Source organism: Oncorhynchus mykiss, chromosome 16 (assembly GCF_013265735.2).
Source record: "Oncorhynchus mykiss isolate Arlee chromosome 16, USDA_OmykA_1.1, whole genome shotgun sequence".
NCBI classification, from domain to species: Eukaryota; Metazoa; Chordata; class Actinopteri; order Salmoniformes; family Salmonidae; genus Oncorhynchus; species Oncorhynchus mykiss.
This window is the reverse complement of record NC_048580.1, coordinates 31,545,713-31,569,581: the sequence shown is the minus strand read 5'-3', so window position 1 is coordinate 31,569,581 and position 23,869 is coordinate 31,545,713. Positions and strand designations below refer to the sequence as shown.

General features: G+C 42.8%; 1 protein-coding gene across 2 annotated transcripts in view; it reads right to left on the bottom strand.

Moving 5' to 3' along the window:
• cpn1 (carboxypeptidase N, polypeptide 1) overlaps window positions 1-23,869 on the bottom strand; it is a 156,883-nt gene that overhangs the window by 112,882 nt on the left and 20,132 nt on the right. For both annotated transcript variants that reach the window (XM_021565593.2, XM_021565595.2), the window contains exon 2: window positions 6,051-6,247. In XM_021565593.2, coding sequence (XP_021421268.1) covers window positions 6,051-6,247 — 197 coding nt within the window. The remainder of the gene's footprint in view (window positions 1-6,050; window positions 6,248-23,869) is intronic.

Genomic DNA, 23,869 nt, shown 5'->3' with positions numbered 1-23,869 from the left:
TTTTATCCTCTTCCATGGCTGTTATCAACAAATGCATTTACATTGATTACATCAAGATAGCTAGCTAATACGAAGTTAGCTAGCTGATGACATGTAATTCACATAGCTAAACCGTGTGTAAAGTTACCTAGCTAGCTAGCAGGCCTACTGTAGCCAGCTAGTTAGCTAGCTAATAATAGTTGTTTTACATTTTAAACATGTATTTACTTACTTGAATAGGTTCTCCCACTGCATCTGTTTTTTGGGTCCATACAAAAACAAAATAATCGCCAATCTTCTTAATACTTTAGGTGGTACCGAATTGCAGCAATTGCAGCCATGTGGATGAATGGAGACATGGAAGAAAAAATGTGTTGTGACGTTTGACTTTACCAGAGTAATCCACTTTTAATTTCGATAAATACAAATCACAGACTGTCGGCCACACTTGATAGCTTGAAAACTAGCCCTTGAAACTAGCAAAGGCAACAACTAGCCAGACGGAAAACAGTGACACACATAACACACAACACCCCTTCTAAGGGGGTGTGGAGGGAGGGTTCTTGAAATGTAACATCCAATCAAACTGTTTTTGTAACACAAAATTCTAAAGACTTCCATGTGAGATGTGACAAAGACGTGATTTTGGAAGTATGGCAATGCGAGACTAAGCTACCCAGTGTGTGGGTTGGTAACACTTACATTGGTTGCTCAACTAAACGTTTTGAGATTATGCTGCGGGATTTAGAGGTAATTTGAGGTTTAGTGCGGCGCCCTGCGTCACTGCTCCAAGGGGGAGTTAGAGCATTGATTATGCTTACTGGAAAATACTCTTTCAAAATTAAAAGAAGAGTCAAGTGGAAGGAGAAAAGACAGCATTCAGAGGTCAAGACAGCGCTGCTCTGAGACAAGCAATGGGACTGCTCTTGATAAATCAATGAGATTTTTAATTTCACTGAATCTCTGTTTGGGTATTGGTTAAACTAAAATTAGGGTATGGAAATGTTATGCTCTTAGTACTGTAGCCTACTCCCTACCATCACATTGTACAGCGCCATATCTTCCTAGCGGAAACCCTGAGGGTTTTGTTTTTTCATTTTTCTTGGAATAGAAACACCATTTTATTAATCAAATGAATTAAGCTACGTTTCTTAAAGCCAATCCCATATACTGTGTTCTTACAAAAACGGTTTCAAATTCTCTAGTACAGCCAATTTTGAAGACAATCAAATGCTTCTCAAAGATGCCCTTTGGTGGTCAAACTAGCATTAACTAGCATTAATGGCAACACTGGTTGACAATTAAATAATGTGCCATAGAATTTTGCAGCGGACCGCATGGTGTGCTGGAGTATGATACAACTTTTACAGGAATAACCACTGTAGGGCTGGTATCTATGAAGTCATTATGAATATTAAATTTTTCTATAAATATTCTCCAGATGTTTCTGTTATTCTTGGATGGTGAGTGTAACGTGTTGAATTTCATGTTGTATAATTTAAAAAAAATCGGAATAGTTCCATGATTGATATTACTGTACATTCCTTTTTATTGTTGTGAGTGCCCTTTTCAATGGTGCACACTTCCTTCTCCCCCTGTATTCCCCCTCATAAACATCCCCTGCCCCCCTTACCTCTTACCGTCTACAGTAGTGATGTGGAAGAGGTAGCTTACTGTAAAATTGGCCATTGAAATCAATCAATGTATGTTAAAACAGTTGAGTTTATATGGTTACTGACAATGTATTATAATGGTATCCCTTCATTATATTGTGATATGTATGCATTTCAGTAATTTTTTGTAACATTTTGAATGTTTTGTCTTGTAACGTGTGCCTATTGTACATGTTAGATAGCTACTGTATTTTATACTGTACGCTACATCGTCATTGGGGTAGCATGGCTAATCATGTCCACTTTCGATGTGAATTTGTACTTTGCAGAGGAGTTGGCAGATAAGGGCACCACAGCATTTGTTTATGGATGTTTTTCCTGTCATTATCAGAGAAGAAAATATCAACACCAACCCTGATCCTTTTGGTCAGATGTAAGCTGATCAAAACACAATGAGGAGGCAATCTACACCGGTCACAAATGCAGCTGCCACTGCATTGAAGCCATTGGATGCAGTTTATCATTATGCATTTTGTATCAGAATGTAGACTGGCCCTTGTTGAAGTCTTGTGGATCACTGTATTGCGCTCTTTTTGTCTATAAAGCCCCCTTGCATAAACTTCCGCCATACCTTACCTCATTGTTAACCTATAGATGTACGGCCTACCGGACCCGGGCTAAGGGATTGCTAACTCTGGAGGTCCACTGACTTGGGGAAATCTGCTTTTAGTTTTTTTGCACCTACACCTACAATACACTTAAACATTTGAGTAATTGGTGCCTCTAGGGAGGGCTCTCCAACTAACCTGATTCAGCTTATCAACCAGCTAATTATGGGAATCATGTGTGCTAGATTAGGGTTGGACTGAAAACCTACAGGACGGTAGCTCTCCAGGAACAGGGTTGGAGATCCCTGCTCTAGGGCATTTCAGATGGTTGTTAGGGGACCTTTATACTGAAGAATGTAAAATGTTCTTTATTATTGTGTTTTGCTTTTTGTGTGTTGTGTATTTTAATGTGTATATGAATGTGTCGTTTAATGTGTTTATTGTATTTTGATGTGTATTGTGATATTATACAGGGCATATCTGGAAAAGAGATCTTGGTCTCAGTATTGACTCCCTGTCAAAACAAAGGTTAAATCATATTTTTTAAAGTTATTTTACTGTAACAGTTGCTTGTTTTCCATTTCACCTGATTAAAAGCCCTCAGTAGGCTACACTTACCCTACTGGTTTAACAGCAATACGTTGTCGTGTGTCTTTTATATCTTGGCCATGCAGCCATGTTGCCATTCCATAAAACGTGTTTAAATCATCCATTCGTGAGAGAGCCTTGAATTCAAAATATACTGCACATCCTAAAATATATACACATTTGCCTATTTGCCTGCATACTTCATTTAGCTTGTTCAAGTATCCATCCCCATTTCCAAAGAGCGGTTACCAAAGATGCGCTCCTCCAAATGTTGTCACGCCCTGGACTTAGTATTTTGTGTTTCCTTTATTATTTTGGTCAGGCCAGGGTGTGACATGGGTTATTTATGTGGTGTGTTTTGTCTTGGGGTTTTTGTAGGTTTTGGGATTGTGGTATAGCAGAGTTGTCTAGGTAAGTCTATGGTTGCCTAGAGTGTTTCTCAATCAGAGGCAGGTGTTTATCGTTGTCTCTGATTGAGAACCATATTTAGGCAGCCATATTCTTTGAGTGTTTTGTGGGTGATTGTTCCTGTCTCTGTTTGCACTAGATAGGGCTGGTTAGGTTTTTCACGTTATGTTTTTTTTTTTGTATTGTTTGTTATTATCTTTATTAAAGATGTATCGAGATAACCACGCTGCATTTTGGTCCGATCCCTGCTACACCTCCTCTTCAGAGGAAGAAAACCTTAAATGTATTCAAATTATTCAGTCCTATAATGCAGTATCAATGGTAGGCCTAGGCTATATCTTGCTTACTAAGAACGTGCCTCACATATAAAATAACATTTACCGGAGCCTAGTATTTTTTTTCATCTTAGGAGAAGGGCATGTAGGACATACTCATTGAAGCCAATTACAACGTTGACTGCCAACACATATAGAACACACACTGGATATTTTTTTTTCCTTATGCTATTACTCGTCATTGTAGCCTATACTATTAAATAAACTGTCGTATCAATCCACAATGGACTAAGATGAGAATATTATGTGCCACAGCCGAATTGGAGTAGATGTCAACGCAAAGACCGTCAATAACCTACAGAACTTGAGACAACCACATGCAATATTTAGCCTTAAAACACTTTGATTGGCCAGTGAGTAACCAGCCCTCGTCACATCTACAACTAATTTATTCATCAAAACCTAGCCCTTTTGCATCACCGCCAGCTATTGCGCTCATAATATGAAAAAATACATAGGTCTGACACACCCCTGGACCTATAGCGCTACCAACAGCGCTAAGATTTACCATTGTTAAAAGAGGCCTCAGAGCAGGCGAATACACAGATTCTACCGATTAAATTAAAGTGTGCTCGTTCTAGCTTGTGGTGAGGAGATTTTGGAGGTTTATGACAAAATGTATTGTTGTTAATATAGTAATGACTATATACAGTGGCAGAGCTAGGTGAATTGCCCATTAAAATATGTATGTACAAGCACTGAACAGCCGTGTCTTCAATTATAACTTTGGTTGTCATCCCCAAAAAATGCAGAATGAACGCACCCAGTGAGAGACAGCAGGACAGGTGTATATTTGCAGTTAAAATTATTGGCACCCTGACACTTTACAATGAGTGCAATGGAGCAGAATGTTCTGTTTTTTCTTTTCAAAATTGGGTGAATGGATATTTTGACCCTGTATTTTGACGCAGTAAACGATAATCAGTTTCCTCCAACCAAATTACAGTATTTTGAATTTAAATACATGTGTGAACACCAAACGTTTTTTCAATTTCAACTTATTTTAAAAGAAATAGTGAATCCTGCAAGGGTGCCAATATATTATAGCGCAACTGTATCACCCAGAAAACTTTCCTGACTGAACTTTTACGATATGGATTCAGTGTATTTTCCGTGTCAGTTGTGCCTCTGCTAAGGATTTCAGCTATGGTCAAAATCTATTTTATAAAATAAAAAATCTTAAGCTAATGGGGATACTGTTTGACCTTGGCCAATGCTGTTGATTTATTGCTGTAGCCTACAATTCTGAGCTTCCAGAATTACAACAGTGAATTCTAGGCTATAGTGATATGGATTGTAGTATGTCACTGGACAATGACAATGTTTCCACTTAAGTGATAGATGTTAGCAACAGATGAAGGGGTCTGCTAATTCAAACAATTTAAGTTGTTATAGCAAGTGGCAAATAAATGCTAGTGTCACTCAAAACTGAGAAGGTGGTAATGAGAAAAAGTAAAGGGATAGGTTTCCACACAGACAACATTTCCTAACAAACAACATTTTCTAACACACTTCTATGGAAGGACCACCTCTGCAAAATCATGATTAGTCTAAATAAACCGTGACGCTATCCAGTGCATCATAAAAATTGTTTCTCAAAATACCAGACAGATTTAACATTGTAATTTATTTAACATTTTGTGCCAGTTTCCCGGACACAGATTAAGCCTAGTCCTTTATTTAATTGCTAAGCCTCTCTCATGGACAAACTATGTAAACATAAATGGTACTGTAGAATCTGTAAAGTGACTATGGAAACATTGGATAACGAGCAGCAGTTGTTCCGGTGCTTGGGCCTTTTGTCAAATGTTATTTGGAAGTATCAGGATAGTGCGAGGGTGTTTCTTAAACTGGGGATGTGGATACGCTGCAAGGCTATTTCTCCCACAGCAGACACATTACATTTTTTTATTTTATTTTTATTTTACCTTTATTTAACCAGGCAAGTCAGTTAAGAACAAATTCTTATTTTCAATGACGGCCTGGGAACAGTGGGTTAACTGCTTGTTCAGGGGCAGAACGACAGATTTGCAACCTTCCGGTTACTAGTCCAACGCTCTAACCACTAGGCTACCCTGCCGCCCCGACGCTTGAAATATCAAACATTGCCGTAGCCAGTTGGCAAGCATGAGAAAATGTCTCTTTTGCCAGTCATTTTTAAAGAACAACTGCACCTAAAAACCAACTTCTCATTGGGAAACAGCATATAGATATGAGTCAGAAACATTATTTTACTGTCAAAATCGACTACAAAGTGTAAATAGGATAATTTGGGTCAAAAAGTCAGTCTCATCTAAAACATCACAACATAAATTGTAATCATCAATCAATTGCAGCTGCACATGACCCAATCATAATGCCTATGGTAAATTTGGCTGTGAGTTTCATTTGCGTCTCCCCCTAGAACTTAATTGAGTGTCTGACCAAATTATGCAAGATTTTTGTTCTGGGTTAATCATGACAGTCATGAGAGACTAGTGTCTCATCAATACAACTGTGATGAACATCACAGTCAGTACCTGCTTGGCAGCCACTTCATAACCATCTGGGTTCATGGTAGGCAGGATGTGGATGCGCGTGTCATGGATGAGGCGTGTGATCCTCTGGTTTCCGGCCCGGTATTCCTCACATAGGAACTGGGAGAGCTGGATCAGCAGCTCCCGACCCAGCACCTCGTTCCCGTGCATGTTCCCCACATACTTGAACTCGGGCTCCACTGAAAAACAAGAGTCAGGTGGCTGGAGGTCAGGAGGGCAAATTAATGAAAGGTCATAGATGCTCACATCCGCTTAAAGTGCTGTGCGTGTAGAAAACTAAAACAAGCAACCCCTCACCCCCACAGTACCCATTAACCCTCCCCGGCTACTCAGGCTGCCACTCCATTTCTGCAGTTTTGTTTTTGTCAGAACACTGTGGAGCAAGAGCAATGTTATGCTAAGCGCCCGTTGACCCTGTTAGATGTTTAGAGAATTGGTGTGTGTGTTAAGTACACAATTTTGTCATGTTCTGACACCGTTCTTCAGTAGAATCCATCCCTTTGGCCTTTCACTGTGACACAGTACCATTTGATCAAGTGAGTTGTTGAACTGACAACATAGTATCTCTTGAATGTAATATTGATTCAATAGAAACACAAACACAAACAGTAGATCAGCCAACAAAAGACAAAGAACAAGTGACATGATTGGATTATTTAGCTAGTGTCACCTGTTTCATGTAGGTTTCATGTAGGTAAAATACAAACTTATTAGGTTAGCAACTTTGATTGTCTTCAAACATTGCAAGACAGTCAAGTGAGTTTTAATATTGTGAGTTTTAATATAATACTGCTGAATGGCTAAATTGCAATGTGAATGTAGTGCTATGTATGTATTTTTATATCTGTTATGTAGTTTTTATTTTGTTTAATTTTTGGACCCCAGGAAGAGTAGCTGCTGCCTTGGAATATACAGTACAATATCAGGTATTTCTACAGCTGCACCATTGAAAGCATCTTGACTGGTTGCATTACTGCTTGGTATGGCAACAGCACCACCCTTGATCGCATGCTGCTACAGAGGGTGGTGCGGACAGCCCAGTGGGGCAGAGCTCCCTGCCATCCAGAACCTTTATATTAGGCAGTGTGAAAGGAAAGCCCGGAAAATAACTACACTCCCACCCAAGCCATAGACTGTTCTCTCCGATTCCTCACGGAAAGCAGTACCAGTCTATCAAGTCTGACACCAACAGGCTCCTGAACATAATTTTTTTTTTGCACTGTCTCTATACACAATCACAGGACTCTATTCCCTGTTTATTATCTATACATGGTCACTCTACCCCTACCTACATGCACAAATTACCTCGACTAACCTGTACCCCCGCACATTGACTCTGTACCGGTACCTTATTATTGTAAGGTATGTTATTCTATTGTGTTTCTTTTATTTAAATCTTTCTTTAACATTCGTTTATTGAGTAAATATTTTCTTAAGTCTATTTTTTAAAACTGCATTGTTTGTTAAACAAGTCAAGGCATTGGCCCCATAATGTAGCCCCATAATTTCTTCTCTGTCCACAGTTCCTGTTTTTCAGTTCTTTCACCGTGTCATGGAACACTCACACATCCCTCAATTCTACTAAGAAAGGCCTTTCAGCAAAAAAAATGCAAGCTCAGCCCTGGTCAAAGTGTTACCACAGGAACTCCCAGCTGTCAAGCTTTTGTCACAGTGGAGGGTGGTGTTAAAAACAGGTATATCACTACATTTGTCAAACTGCATCCATTTTGGATAGTAATTGTTTATTATGAACCTATTTTACTTAAATTCAGTGTATAGAAAATAAACAAACAGGCAAACATGCTCACAATAAATGCTGATTCAGTTGGGGTCCACAACAAGCCTACTAGCAAATAGAAGTACAGCGGACTATTTCTCCTATACTAAGCACAATATGTAGAAATCACTCCGTCATTGCCTGGTTGCTAAAATTCTGACTTTTCTGTTTATATGACAAAACAAGAAATGTATAGTGTAGAGAATCATTGCACCATCTAAACCACTGAAAATCATATTTCCTTTAGACCTATTCCATTTGACTATCAGTTTTCCAAAACACTAAATCACAGCACAAAATAAAACTGCTTCAAATTAGAGTCAAATTATGAGTTTAAATTTCATCTCACCAGGAAAAGCCACCACCCCCTTCAGATATCAGCAATATATGACATTTCAAAAAATATTCTCACTCTTCGTTTACGATATACAAAGAAACAAAACTAACTAATAAATATACATCTTGAGAAGTTTGAAAAGCATGAATTTAGTACAAGAGATTAGGACAATTATCTTGCAATATCATACCTACAAAACTAAGGACCTGATACTGACACGTCAGCACAAAGGATTGTCACCTGTGATGCCTCAGCACTCGCCCTTGGAGCTGTTTTGCCTCAAGTGCATGGAGGCATGGAACGGCCAGTGGCTCTTGCCTCATGGGCCTTATCTCCGACTGAACAAAAGTACTCTGTGGGAGAGCGGGAGGCCCTGGTTTGCATGTGGGTGTGCGAGCGCTGGCACTTGTACTTGTATGGCAGACCATTCAAAATGCCAAAATGTTGTGGCTGACCTGCTATCCAGAGCGATGTCACCTGCATCAATGGTGTGCAATGGTGTGCATGTCCTGAAAACACGAGTGCTTTGCATGGCACATGAGGGGAACCTGGGCATCGTTAAGGTGAAGCAACGATGCAGGGATACGGCCTGGTGGAAAAATATTGACAGAGACATTGAGTCCCTTGTGAAGGACTGCACAGCATGCCTGATGAGTGGAAAATCAGCCAGACACCAATGAAATGGCCAAAGGCTCCCTGGGACCACCTGGAGGTGGATATCTGTGGAGAGTTGCATGGGGAACCAGCATACTGGTCATTCATGACTTGAATTTGAAATAGGCAGAAGCCGTGCCGTTGTCCCCTATCCCCTCACAGATGATCATCCAAACACTGGATAAGCTGTTCTGTCAGTGGGGGTTGCCCAACACCATCATGACAGACAATGGCCCCAGTTTTTATCTAATTATCTGTCTGTGTACCTTGAAAAGCAATCCATCAAGCACATCCGGACGGCTGTGCACCACCCTCAAGCAAACGGTGGTGGTGGGGGGGGGTGGAATGCTTGAACAGGACCCTGAAGGACGGAATACGGGCCTACTTGGCTGTGGGGCGACCTTTTGATGTGGCTCTGTGCCTTACCCTACTCACATCAGGGATACCAAGCACTCCACAACTGGGGCGTCTCCTGCCTCCCTGATGATTGGCAGGGAACTGAAACTCCCTTTGGACAGCCTCTGCCCAAAACAAAAGAACAGCAGCCAGGCAAGCCCATGTTAAAGTTGCACAGCAATGGATGAAACAACATTATGTCTCACAGAGTGAAACAAGCAAGTCTGAAAGCCCAGGACTGGGTATGGATCAGGATGTTGCATAGACTCCAGAATGTTATGAAGAGTGATCAGATTAATTGCAATTAATTGCATCCATCGGAACAAGCTCTCCACATTTTGATCCATGCCCCTGAGAGTGGAACGACAGCTAGGGCCTGCAACATTCAAACTTCAGGATGGATCGTCCATTGCCTGTGGGGGATCCTTTACTGACCCGTCTGTCCACAACTCACCATGGGCAGGAGCAAGGTCAAGGGGCTCACGCACCTCCACCCCTATATCAGGCTCAGTTCAGGGCCTGTCCACCAGTCAAACCTGAAATGCCAGCAGTTCCCCTGCCACCAGTCGCACCAGCTGCACCTCTGAACACTGGGAGACCCCAACGGGTTATAGCTCCTCCCTCGCGGCTTACTCCCACCACAGTGTCCGATTTCAAATATGCTTTACAGCAAAAGCACCACAAACGATTATGTTGGGTCACCACCAAACAACAATAAACACAGCCATTTTTTCAGCCAAAGATAGCAGTCACAAAAAGCACAAATAGAGATAAAATTCATCACTAACCTTTGATGATCTTCATCAGATGACACTCATAGGACTTCATGTTAAACAATACATGTATGTTTTGTTTGATATAGTTCATATTTATATCAAAATATGAGTTTACACGAGTATTCACTAGTTCCAAAAACATCCAGTGATTTTGCATAGACACATCATTCAACAAAAATATTCATCATAAATGTAGATGATTATACAAGTTATACACATGGAATTATAGGTATACCTCTCCTTAATGCAACCGTTGTGTCTGATTTAAAAAAAACTTTATGGAATAATTAACCATGCAATAATCTGAGACAGCGCTCAGAAAAACAGTCAAAATAGCCGCCATGTTGGCGTCAACATAAACAAGAAATTGCATGATAAATATTCCCTTTCCTTTGATCTTCATCAGAAAGCACTCCAGGAATCCCAGGTCCACAATAAATGTTTGTTTTGTTCGATAATGTCTGTTATTTATGTCCAAATACCTCCTTTTGTTAGCGCGTTTGGTATACATATCCAAACGCTCTTTCTGGTCAGACAAAAACTTCAAAAAGTTATATTACAGGTTGAAGAAAAATGTCAAACTAAGTACAGAATCATATAGCTTCAATAAAGTTCCAACCGGAGTATTCATTTGTGTCTTGATGAGCAATGGAACGCAAGTGGATACTATGAGGAATGCACGAGATCAGAAAATGGCTGACTGCCAGTCACCTGATTATACATTCTGCTCTCATTCAGTCCCACAACACAATAGAAGTCTCATTCAAATTGCTATAGACGGTTCACATCTAGTGGAAGCCCTAGGAAGTGCAACATCATTAATATCTCAAGGGGATTTCAATGGGAACTGTTGATTTCTCCTCAGGATTTTGCCTGCCATATGAGTTCTGTTATACTCACAGACATCATTCAAATAGTTTAAAAAACTTTAGAGTGTTTTCTATCCAATAATAATATGCCTATATTAGCAACTGAGACTGAGGAGCAGGCCGTTTACTTTGGGCAATTTATTTATCCAAGCTACTCAATACTGCCCCCCAGCCGTAAGAAGTTAAAAACAAATTCTTTACAATGATAGCCAACCCAGGCCAAACCTGGACCAATTGTGCACCAACCTATGGGACTCCCAATCACAGCTGGATGTGATGAAGCCTGGATTTGAGCCAGGGACTGAAGTGATGCCTCTTGCACTGAGATGTGGTGCCTAGACAGACCACTGCGCCACTCAGGAGCCCTAAAGTAACCAAATCCCTTACCTAACCTTAACCATTTTAAATGTCAACTTTGATTTGGTAGGGACATCCAAAGGATCTTGAATAGCACGTAACTTTGACTGTTTATCATCTGAGAGCTGTATCCAGGAATACCCGGCAGGGGACACAAGATAAGAGAGACTGGTGTGAGAGACAGACAGTGGCCTGACCATGGAATCAGGAATTGGAATACAATTATGAAAAGTTATTTTCTGATGGAAATATTGCTGCTCTCGGATCGCCACTTGACCATGTGTGCACCTGTGCATAGTTCCCTCTTCTCACAAGGAACACATTTGCCTCAAGGACCCACAAGGTCTGCCATGATGGATTTTCTGCCATTTAGAATTTTTCAAAACACTTAAATGACATCTCCTCCAGAACCACAGGGCCAATCTGGATTAAACTTGATATATGGCATCTATGGACCAATGTGTTTCAATGCAATATTTTCCAGACTAGTATGTCATACAACTGACCAACAAACATTAATGTGGTCATGGTCTGGCACATAAATGCATTTAAATCAAACACAGATATTTGTATTGTAACCAAACTTGGTACACATGTTCAAAGCCCTGTCAAGACTCAACATATGCAAGCACATTCAGATTGACCACATGGTGGCGCTACAACAGGAACATGTTTATATCTCTTGATCTGTTTGACTCAGTGTTTAAATTGTAAACCTTTGTGGTTATTGTGTTGTTGTGCTTCCTATTTGAGGTCTGGATTGTGATTCCTAGGATTTTTGTGTGATGTCAAAATCTTACTAATTTTGGGACCTACTTCTTTTGCTATTCAAAGGTTATTCAATGGTGCTGTCGGGAAAAACACTTTCACTTCCAAGGCTACAGATGGAGAGACGGAGAACTTTGTCATAAGGTGGCTGGAGCTTGCACCAGACAGAGACGGAGGCAGAGACAAAGATACATTTACAGAGCATTCAGAAAGTATTTCTACATTTTCTTACGTTACAGCCTTATTCTAAAATGGATACAAATTGTACAAACTTTCTCATCAATCTACACACAATACTTCAAAATGACAAAGTGAAAACAGCTTTTTAGAATTTTTAACAAATAATAAACAAATAAAAAACAAAAATACCTTATTTACATAAGTATTCAGACCCTTTGCTATTAGACTCAGACGCAGAAATGGCTTTGGGACAAGTCTCTGAATGTCCTTGAGTGGCCCAGCCAGAGCCCGGACTTGAACCCGATTAAATATCTCTGGAGAGACCTGAAAATAGCTGAGAATCAACGCTCCCCATCCAACCTGACAGAGCTTGAGAGGACCTGCAGAGAAGAATTGGTGAAACTCCCAAAATACAGGTGTGCCAAGGTTGTAGTGTCATACCCAAGAAGACTCAAGGCTGTAATCGCTGCCAAAGGTTCCTCAACAAAGTACTGAGTAAAGGGTCTGAATACTTATGTAAATGTGGTATTCCCATTTCTTTTTTTTTATACATTTGCAAAAAAATATATAAACATTTTTGCGTTGTCATTATGGGGTGTTGTGTGTAGATTGATGAGGGAAAAAAATATTTGATCCATTTTAGAATAAGGCTGTTACGTAACAAAATGTGGAAAAAGTAATGGGGTCTGAATACATTCTGAATGCACTAGATACACACATACAAACATGTAAGGCAGAGGTGGGCATCTCCAGTCATTGGGGGCCTGATTGGTGTCACACTTTTTCTCCATCCCTAGCAAACACAGCTGATTAATCCAATTGCATTCTAAACTGAAGATCATGATTGTAATATTTGTGTTGTGGAGAAATGACCAGGCAGGAAAGGGGAGGACAGTAGGTTTCGTTGAGTCAAAAACCCCTCGTGCTCTACAGCCCCTGGCCCAATAGTGCACATCTGCATTTCCTATTAGGTGTATTAACATATCACTGCCGTAATACATTACTGCTTAGTAACTAATACTAACTAATCTAAACAGATGTAGATCACAGATACTACAATGATTAGGTAATTATTGGAGTCAGGCTGGTAACTCTAATGAACTTATCCTCTGCAGCAGAGGTAACTGTGGGTCTTCCTTTCCTCTGGCGGTCCTCATAAGAGCCAGCTTCATCATAGCGCTTGATAGATTTTGCAACATGAAGAAAGTTCTTGAACTTTTCTGGACTGACTGACCTTTGTGCAAAGGGTGGCAACTTTGAAGAATATAAAATATAAAATATATTGTGATTTATTTAACACTTTTTTGGTGACCACATGATTCCATGTGTTATTTCATAGCTTTGATGTCTTCACTATTATTCTACAATGTTGAAAATAGTATAAAATAAAGAAAATCCCTGGAATGAGTAGGTGTGTCCAAACTTTTGACTGGTACTGTGTATGTGACTTGTTTCAGGAAACAAGGCGTATGTCAAAAGCCACTACATGAAATGAGAGGCTTTTGATCGTTTCTTGTAATTCCATTTTTAAATGCATTTTTTGGTAGAAATGCCTTCTGGAACATGTGAACTTTCATGTGCCTTAATAACAAATGTGTATGCCATCTGTAAATACAAATCAAATGGTTAAATTACGAGCATAGTTGGTTTAGCCACGGAAAAAGTCAGCAACCTTCCCGCTAGCCATGATCGGCTGAGATAATGAATGGGCTGGACATGCTGAGAGATGAGTTCGGATTGGTCTGCCATGTAGCACCTTCTGTCTATAACATAAGCTGCTCAGTATGTGTAGAAAACCCTTTCTACTGCAGCTTTTTTTAAGACATCATGGAGAGCTGAAAAATGTTTCCAAATCTTCTCAATAACATTGCTGCCCTGAATTTATAAGGTGCTATCGACAAAGGTCAGTAGGAAAACATTGTGAATGACTACTTTCTGGAGGACGATCGGGCCATGCTGTCTCTCTCTGACTCTGAAAATGAATCAGATGATGAGGAATTCCCTGATTTAGGTAAAAACATATTCATTGAACCAGACATTGTGTTATTTTCTGATGACAGTGATGGGGAAGAAACATCGATCAACAGTGTTGTTGTCATAGAAGAAGTTGACCTTGTTTTGAAATCAGTGGAATGCCTGGTGGAAGCAGAGTATGATAAGGAGATTAATACAATTCTGGAGTTTGATTGCAAATGCGGAGGGAGTCAAAAAGAGAATAGAGAAGGCTGCTGTATAAACACCTGTCTCCAGATTCTTCAAACTAAGGGCAACCATGGCATCCATGACAGAGAAAGGGAAAGATCTGATGATTCTTATGGCATTGCACACGGTCAGTTTAAGAGTCTAGCTACATTTTCAGATATGATATATTTCAAATTTTGACAGTCATGTGTAAAGACTGGCAAGGGTGTGACAATTCATTTTTATTTCTCTAATGTTATTTTGTTGTTGTTTGCAGGTGCACTATTCTGACTGTATGCAGCCAGATCCCATCTACTTTTTAACAAGAACTAGTTCGTGCTCTGGGACGTACTTTTTAACAAGAACAAGTATGTGCTCTGGTATTGTGCCCGGCGGACCATCCACAAGATCCACCACAGTCTGGACCTTCACTTCCTGATCACAGGCCACACCAAGTTTGCCCCTGACTGGTGCTTCGGCCTCATCAAGCAGCGCCTCAGAAAGACCACAGTGAAAAAGAGATTGCTTGTATGGTGAAGAACAGCACTGTGACAGGGGTTAAAATCCCAGGGGTTAACACTACTGTTCAGTCGGGTGGTCAGGTGCCACAAAGAAAGTTACAATTGGTTCAGAACAGGTCAGCACAGCTGGCCCTTAAATGTGCCCGGGAGCTAACATCAATAATATGCATGTAAATCTCTCATGGCTCAAAGTGGAAGAGACTTGTTTTTGTAAGAAGTGTTGACATGCTACTAGCACACAGCTCAGACAAGGGTCTCTTCACAATCCCAAGTCAGGAACAGACTATGGGAGGTGCACAGCACTTACATGGAGCCATGTCTACATGGAACTCTATTCCACATCAGGTAACTGATGCAAGTAGTATCCGATTCAAAAAACAGATAAAAATACACCTTATGGAACAGCAGGGACTGTGAAGAGATATAGACACACGTACACATGATAAGACATACACTCTAGACACACGTACACATGGATTTATTGTAAATGTATGATAGTGGAGTAGTGGCCTGAGGGAAAACAATAAAGTGTATTGGATAAAGTGTTATGAAATGGAATGTCATGTAATACTTTAAACTGTATATAACGGCATTAATGTTGCTGGACCCCAGATAGAATAGCTTGGCAGCAGCTAATGGGGATCCTTAATAAATACATACAAATTCCACAGCTAATTGGACTGGAGGATGGTACGATGCTGGTGGAAAGCTATGGCTGGCAACAACACCTGACTTCGTACTTCAGCTGCTGCCACAGATCAAGCTGTACCAGCACTCCAGGTGAATATATATTCTTAAAATCTAAACTTGGGAGGTAAATTTATGTTACGCAAGGTTGTAATGTCTTGAAATGTTTTTTTGTCTATTTTCCTGTTTTTACAGCCTCTGGAGCCTGGTGTTGTTGTCGCCAAAGAGCATTCGGACTCAGTCGGGACCAGGTTTCAGCTGTTGAGCAATGCTGACGTCCTTCCTCCCATAGATGGTCTGCCTGTGCAAGCAGCACCTGGACTGGACACAACTAGACAAACTTATTTGAGAAATCAGGGAGTTTTGCGGGCATTGACATCACATGCCTTGCACCAAAGGGCAGGGGGCAGGACAGAAACTGGCTCTGTATCCTGTGCATGTGACAAATAAACTTTTTTTATTTACACTACCCTTCAGAAGTTCAGGGTTACTTAGAAGTTTACTTGTTTTTAAAAGAAAAGCATTTTTTGTCCATTAAAATAACATAAAATTGATCTGAAATACAATGTAGACATTGTTAATGTTGTAAATTACTATTGTAGCTGGAATTGTTTTATAGAATATCTACATAGGCGTCCAGAGGCCCATTATCAACAACCATCACTCCTATGTTCCAATGGCACGTTGTGCTAGCTAATCCAAGTTTATCATTTTTAAAGGCTAATTGATCGTTAGAAAGCATTTGCAATTATGTTAGCACAGCTGAAAAATGTTGTGCTGATTATTGAAACTGGCCTTTTTTAGACTAGTTGAGTATCTGGAGCATCAGCATCTGTGGGTTCAATTACAGGCTCAAAATGGCCAGAAACAAAGCACTTTCTTCTGAAACTCATCAGTCTATTCTTGTTCTGAGAAATTAAGGCTATTCCATGCGAGAAATTGCCAAGAAACTGAAGATCTCGTACAACACTGTGTACTACTCCCTTCACAGAACAGTGCAAACTGTCTCTAACCAGAATAGAAAGAGGAGTGGGAGGCCCCGGTGCACAACTGAGCAAGAGGACAATTACACTAGTGTCGAGTGTCTAGTTTGAGAAACAAACGCCTCACAAGTCCTCAACTGGCAGCTTCATTAAATAGTACCCGCAAAAGACCAGTCTCGATGTCAACTTTGAAGAGGCGACTCCGGGAGGCTGGCTTTCTAGGCAGAGTTGCAAAGAAAAAGCCATATCTCAGACTGGCCAATAAAATGTAAAATTAAGATGGGCAAAAGAACACAGACACTGGACAGAGGAAGTCTGCCTAGAAGGCCAGCATCCCGGAGTCGCCTCTTCACTGTTGATAAACTTGGATTAGCTAACACAATGTGCCATTGGAACACTGGAGTGATGGTTGCTGATAATGGGCCTCTGTGCGCCTATGTAGATATTCCTTTAAAAATCTGCCATTTCCAGCTACAATAGTCATTTACAACATTAACAATGTCAACACTGTATTTCTGATCAATTTGATGTTATTTTATTGGACAAAAAATGTGCTTTTCTTTCAAACAAAATACAATTTCTAAGTGGCCCCAAACTTCTGAATGGTAGTGTATATAGTGTGTGTTTACCAGAGACGGCAATGTGAAGAACAACATGACCTGCACCAAAATCAGATTAGGATATAGGACAAGGACTAAATAAAGTGTATATTTTTACCTGGATTTTTTCCTTATTGTACGCTACTACTTATTGTAAGGTTCTACACTACCTTACGTGGCCTCACATGTGAGTCCCTAAAGAGATGGGTGGGGCTAAGGGTTAAGAGGGTGGGAACGATGCTGAATTGGTGTAGATAAAGAAGAGCTCTTCAGTAGGTATCCCAAAACATTCAAGGACCATTTGCTCAGAAGTGGGGTTACAATTTTATCAACTTTCAAAGCAGAATTACATTCCCATTGTTCCTCAACTGCATTATATGATATACTATTTTATAGCTCTGAGTCTCTACTTACATAAGACCGAATTGAGGCAGTCGGTCACATACGTATGCAGCAGTATCTACACGTAAACCACTAGATGCTGTTTTTCATTGTGACCTTAGGTTTATTACTTGTAACCATTGTGTTTTGTATCCAGAAGTGGGTTGGGCCTTTTTGTGTGTAAGAAGAGAACAGCATTTTATTGTGTTTATCTACAAAGTCCTCATGCAAAACCTCCTATGTATCTATCATCATTAATAGGGGCTCCCAAGTGATGCAGCAGTCTAAGGCTGTGCCACTCTCCAAAATCAATTTAGACTTCCAAATTACCAAACCCAATCTCAGGCTTGTATAACACTGGAGACTGTCTCCACAGAGTTGGGTAAAGCTAGGTTAAAGTATTTTTGCACCCTTTATGTTGAATAATTTAAAGAGCTTTCTAAAATTAGATCTTCTGGCCCCACTTGGTCAGTTCAGAGTAATGATCAGAGACCTCCATGCTGATAAATGTTGTCTGTTTTCCTTAATATGTTTTTACATGTTGAATATTGTATATGTTTGATGTATTTATGCAGTGCTCATCTGTAAAAGAGACCCTAGTCTCATAATGACTTCCCCATCAAAATGAAGGTTAAATAAACATACTTTACTGTACATTACTGTACTGTACCTACTGTACTGCATATTACATTACATTCCTGCACTGCACTATACTTTACTGAACTGTACAATACTTTACAGTGCTAAATTGAACTAAACTGTACCATACTGTACGTTGCTATACTGTGCTGAACAGTATACTACTACACTGTACTGTCCTGTACTGAACTATACTGAACTGTACTGAACTATACTGTACTGTACTGAACAATATTCTACCTTATTGTACTGTACTTTACTGTACTGAACTAAACTGTAGTGTACTGAACTATATTCAAGTTTACTCTACTGGATCTTGTTTTTCCCCCATTTAAACTGGTCTTGCTCTGGTCATGGTCTCGATACACTGGTCCCTGGTCTGGGTTTCAGAAAGTCTGGGTCTGGATATAATGAGCTTTGGTCTTGACTTCATCGCTGGTACTCACACCAATTTGTGACCGTCCGGCTCAAATCGGTCTCATGTAGCAAAATGTAAATTGTGTTTTTTACATTGGATAAAAGTAGAGACTCAGAGCTACAAAATTGTATATTATACACTACAGTTGAGGAACAATGGGAAAGTAATTTTGCTTTGAAAGTTGATAAACTTGTAAACTCACTTTTGAGAAAATGGCCTTTGAATGTTTAGTTACTACTATTGGAGAGCCCTTGTTGGTCTACACCGTTTCAGCATCGTTCACACCCTCTTAAACTTTAGCCCCACCCATCTCTTTAAGGTGTGATTCGAATGTACTAACAAGAGCAGTCAAGCACCCAAGCTAACTTGCTACCTACTTCCAGACATCTAAGTGAGAGAGAACAGCTTACTGAAAATTACTCGCTCTAAAGGAGCTAGTTAGGCTTTATGCTATCCAGAGCGTTGACTGCAACCATTGACTCTGACTGCAACTGTGCTGTCAGATTGTCCGTTTGTAAATTCAGAGAGTTTCACATTCAGAGCGTACACTGGACACTCTGGCCGATGGGTAGGGTTGATCCCACGTTCTGACCTCACAACGGCAGTCATACACCCAAGCTAACTGGCTAACATTGGCTAGCTTTCTAGCTACTTCCAGATACATAATGAGAGAACTGTTATGGTGAGTGAATGAGGACCCAAAAGCGAACTAACTTAAACAGAGCTTCTTTAATAACCAAACATAGGTAGGCTCAGATAGACCGGCAGATTCCGACAGGACAGGACAAGGTTACAGCAAACATGACGATAGTCTGGCTCAGGCATGAAACACAAACAAGAATCCGACAAGGACAGGAACAGAAACAGAGAGAGATATAGGGACCTAATCAGAGGGAAAAAAGGAACAGGTGGGAAACGGGGTGAATGGGTAGTTAGAGGAGACAAGGAACAGCTGGGAGAAAGCGGGGGAGAAAAGGTAACCTAACAACGACCAGCAGAGGGAGACAGGGTGAAGGGAAAGGACAGAGACAAGACACAACATGACAGTACCCCCCCACTCACCGAGCGCCTCCTGGCGCACTCGAGGAGGAAACCTGGCGGCAACGGAGGAAATCCTCGATCAGCGCACGGTCCAGCACGTCCCGAGAGGGAACCCAACTCCTCTCCTCAGGACCGTACCCCTCCCAATCGACAAGGTACTGGTGACCACGGCCCCGAGGACGCATGTCCAAAATCCTGCGGACCCTGTAGATGGGTGCGCCCTCGACAAGGATGGGGGGGGGGGGGGGGGAAGACGAGCGGGGGCGCGAAGAACGGGCTTAATACAGGAGACATGGAAGACCGGGTGGACGCGACGAAGGTATCGCGGAAGAAGAAGTCGAACTGCGACAGGATTAATGACCCGAGAAATACGGAACGGACCAATGAACCGCGGGGTCAACTTGCGAGAAGCCGTCTTAAGGGGAAGGTTCTGAGTGGAGAGCCAAACTCTCTGACCGCGACAATATCTAGGACTCTTAGTTCTACGCTTATTAGCAGCCCTCACAGTCTGCGCCCTATAACGGCAAAGTGCAGACCTGACCCTCTTCCAGGTGCGCTCGCAACGTTGGACAAAAGCCTGAGCGGAGGGGACGCTGGACTCGGCGAACTGAGATGAGAACAGCGGAGGCTGGTACCCGAGGCTACTCTGAAAAGGAGATAGCCCGGTCGCAGACGAAGGAAGCGAGTTGTGGGCGTATTCTGCCCAGGGGAGCTGTTCTGACCAAGACGCAGGGTTGCGAAAAGAAAGACTGCGTAAGATGCGACCAATAGTCTGATTGGCCCGTTCTGCTTGACCGTTAGACTGGGGGTGAAAGCCGGAAGAGAGACTGACGGAAGCCCCAATCAAACGGCAAAACTCCCTCCAAAATTGAGACGTGAATTGCGGACCTCTGTCCGAAACGACGTCTGACGGAAGGCCATGAATTCTGAAAACGTTCTCGATGATGATTTGTGCCGTCTCTTTAGCAGAAGGAAGCTTAGCAAGGGGAATGAAATGAGCCGCCTTAGAGAACCTATCGACAACCGTAAGAATAACAGTCTTCCCCGCTGACGAAGGCAGTCCGGTGACAAAATCTAAGGCGATGTGAGACCACGGTCGAGAGGGAATAGGAAGCGGCCTGAGACGGCCGGCAGGAGGAGAGTTACCGGACTTAGTCTGCGCGCAGACCGAACAAGCAGCCACGAAACGACGCGTGTCATGCTCCCGGGTGGGCCACCAAAAACGCTGGCGAATGGAAGCAAGCGTACCCCGAACGCCAGGGTGGCCGGCTAACTTGGCAGAGTGAGCCCACTGAAGAACGGCCAGACGAGTAGGAACGGGAACGAAAAGAAGGTTCCTAGGACAAGCGCGCGGCGACGGAGTGTGAGTGAGCGCTTGTTTTACCTGCCTCTCAATTCCCCAGACAGTCAACCCGACAACACGCCCCTCAGGGAGAATCCCCTCGGGGTCAGTGGAGGCTACTGAAGAACTGAAGAGACGAGACAAAGCATCAGGCTTGGTGTTCTTAGAGCCCGGACGATAAGAAATCACGAACTCGAAACGAGCGAAAAACAGCGCCCAACGCGCCTGACGCGCATTAAGTCGTTTGGCAGAACGGATGTACTCAAGGTTCCTATGGTCAGTCCAAACGACAAAAGGAACGGTCGCCCCCTCCAACCACTGTCGCCATTCGCCTAGGGCTAACCGGATGGCGAGCAGTTCGCGGTTACCCACATCATAGTTACGTTCCGACGGCGACAGGCGATGAGAAAAATACGCGCATGGGTGGACCTTGTCGTCAGAGAGGGAGCGCTGAGAAAGAATGGCTCCCACGCCCACCTCTGACGCGTCAACCTCGACAACGAACTGTCTAGAGACGTCAGGTGTAACAAGGATAGGAGCGGATGTAAAACGATTCTTGAGGAGATCAAAAGCTCCCTGGGCGGAAACGGACCACTTAAAGCACGTCTTGACAGAAGTAAGGGCTGTGAGAGGAGCTGCCACCTGACCGAAATTACGGATGAAACGACGATAGAAGTTCGCGAAGCCGAGAAAGCGCTGCAGCTCGACGCGTGACTTAGGGACGGGCCAATCAATGACAGCTTGGACCTTAGCGGGATCCATCTTAATGCCTTCAGCGGAAATAACAGAACCGAGAAATGTGACGGAGGAGGCATGAAAAGTGCACTTCTCAGCCTTCACAAAAAGACAATTCTCTAAAAGGCGCTGGAGGACACGTCGAACGTGCTGAACATGAATCTGGAGTGACGGTGAAAAAATCAGGATATCGTCAAGGTAGACGAAAACAAAGATGTTCAGCATGTCTCTCAGGACATCATTGACTAATGCCTGAAAGACAGCTGGAGCGTTAGCGAGGCCGAAAGGAAGAACCCGGTATTCAAAGTGCCCTAACGGAGTGTTAAACGCCGTCTTCCACTCGTCCCCCTCCCTGATGCGCACGAGATGGTAAGCGTTACGAAGGTCCAACTTAGTGAAAAACCTGGCTCCCTGCAGGATCTCGAAGGCTGAAGACATAAGAGGAAGCGGATAACGATTCTTCACTGTTATGTCATTCAGCCCTCGATAATCTATGCAGGGGCGCAGAGACCCGTCCTTCTTCTTGACAAAAAAAAACCCCGCTCCGGCGGGAGAGGAGGAGGGGACTATGGTACCGGCGTCAAGAGCTACAGACAAATAATCTTCGAGAGCCTTACGTTCGGGAGCCGACAGAGAGTATAGTCTACCCCGGGGGGGGGTGGTTCCCGGAAGGAGATCAATACTACAATCATACGACCGGTGTGGAGGAAGAGAGGTGGCCCTGGACCGACTGAACACCGTGCGCAGATCGTGATATTCCTCCGGCACCCCTGTCAAATCACCAGGCTCCTCCTGTGAAGAAGAGACAGAGGAAACAGGAGGGATAGCAGACATTAAACATTTCACATGACAAGAGACGTTCCAGGAGAGGATAGAATTACTAGACCAATTAATGGAAGGATTATGACAAACTAGCCAGGGATGGCCCAAAACAACAGGTGTAAAAGGTGAACGAAAAATTAAAAAAGAAATGGTTTCACTATGATTACCAGAAACAGTGAGGGTTAAAGGTAGCGTCTCACGCTGAATCCTGGGGAGAGGACTACCATCCAGGGCGAACAAGGCCGTGGGCTCCTTTAACTGTCTGAGAGGAATGTCATGTTCCCGAGCCCAGGTCTCGTCCATAAAACAGCCCTCCGCCCCAGAGTCTATTAAGGCACTGCAGGAAGCAGACGAACCGGTCCAGCGTAGATGGACCGACAAGGTAGTGCAGGATCTTGAAGGAGAGACAGGAGTAGTAGCGCTCACCAGTAGCCCTCCGCTTACTGACGAGCTCTGGCCTTTTACTGGACATGAAGTGACAAAATGACCAGCGGAACCGCAATAGAGACAGAGGCGGTTGGTGATTCTCCGTTCCCTCTCCTTAGTCGAGATGCGGATACCTCCCAGCTGCATGGGCTCAGCACCCGAGCCAGCAGAGGAAGATGGTAGTGATGCGGAGAGGGGGGCGACGGAGAGCGCGAGCTCCTTTCCACGAGCTCGGTGACGAAGATCAACCCGTCGCTCAATGCGAATAGCGAGTTCAATCAAGGAATCCACGCTGGAAGGAACCTCCCGGGAGAGAATCTCATCCTTTACCTCTGCGCGGAGACCCTCCAGAAGACGAGCGAGCAAGGCCGGCTCGTTCCAGCCACAGGAGACAGCAAGAGTGCGAAACTCAATAGAGTAGTCTGTTATGGATCGATTGCCTTGACATAGGGAAGACAGGGCCCTGGAAGCCTCCTCCCCAAAAACAGATCGATCAAAAACCCGTATCATCTCCTCCTTAAAGTCCTGATACTGGTTAGTACACTCAGCCCTTGCCTCCCAGATTGCCGTGCCCCACTCACGAGCCCGTCCAATAAGGAGAGATATGACGTAGGCGACACGAGCAGTGCTCCTGGAGTAAGTGTTGGGCTGGAGAGAAAACACAATATCACACTGGGTGAGGAACGAGCGGCATTCAGTGGGCTCCCCAGAGTAACACGGCGGGTTATTGATTCTGGGCTCCGGAGATTCGAAAGCCCTGGAAGTGGCCGGTGGATCGAGGCGGAGATGGTGAACCTGTTCTGTGAGGTTGGAGACTTGGGTGGACAGGGTCTCAACGGCATGTCGAGCAGCAGACACTTCCTGCTCGTGTCTGCCTAGCATCGCTCCCTGGATCCCGACGGCTGAGTGGAG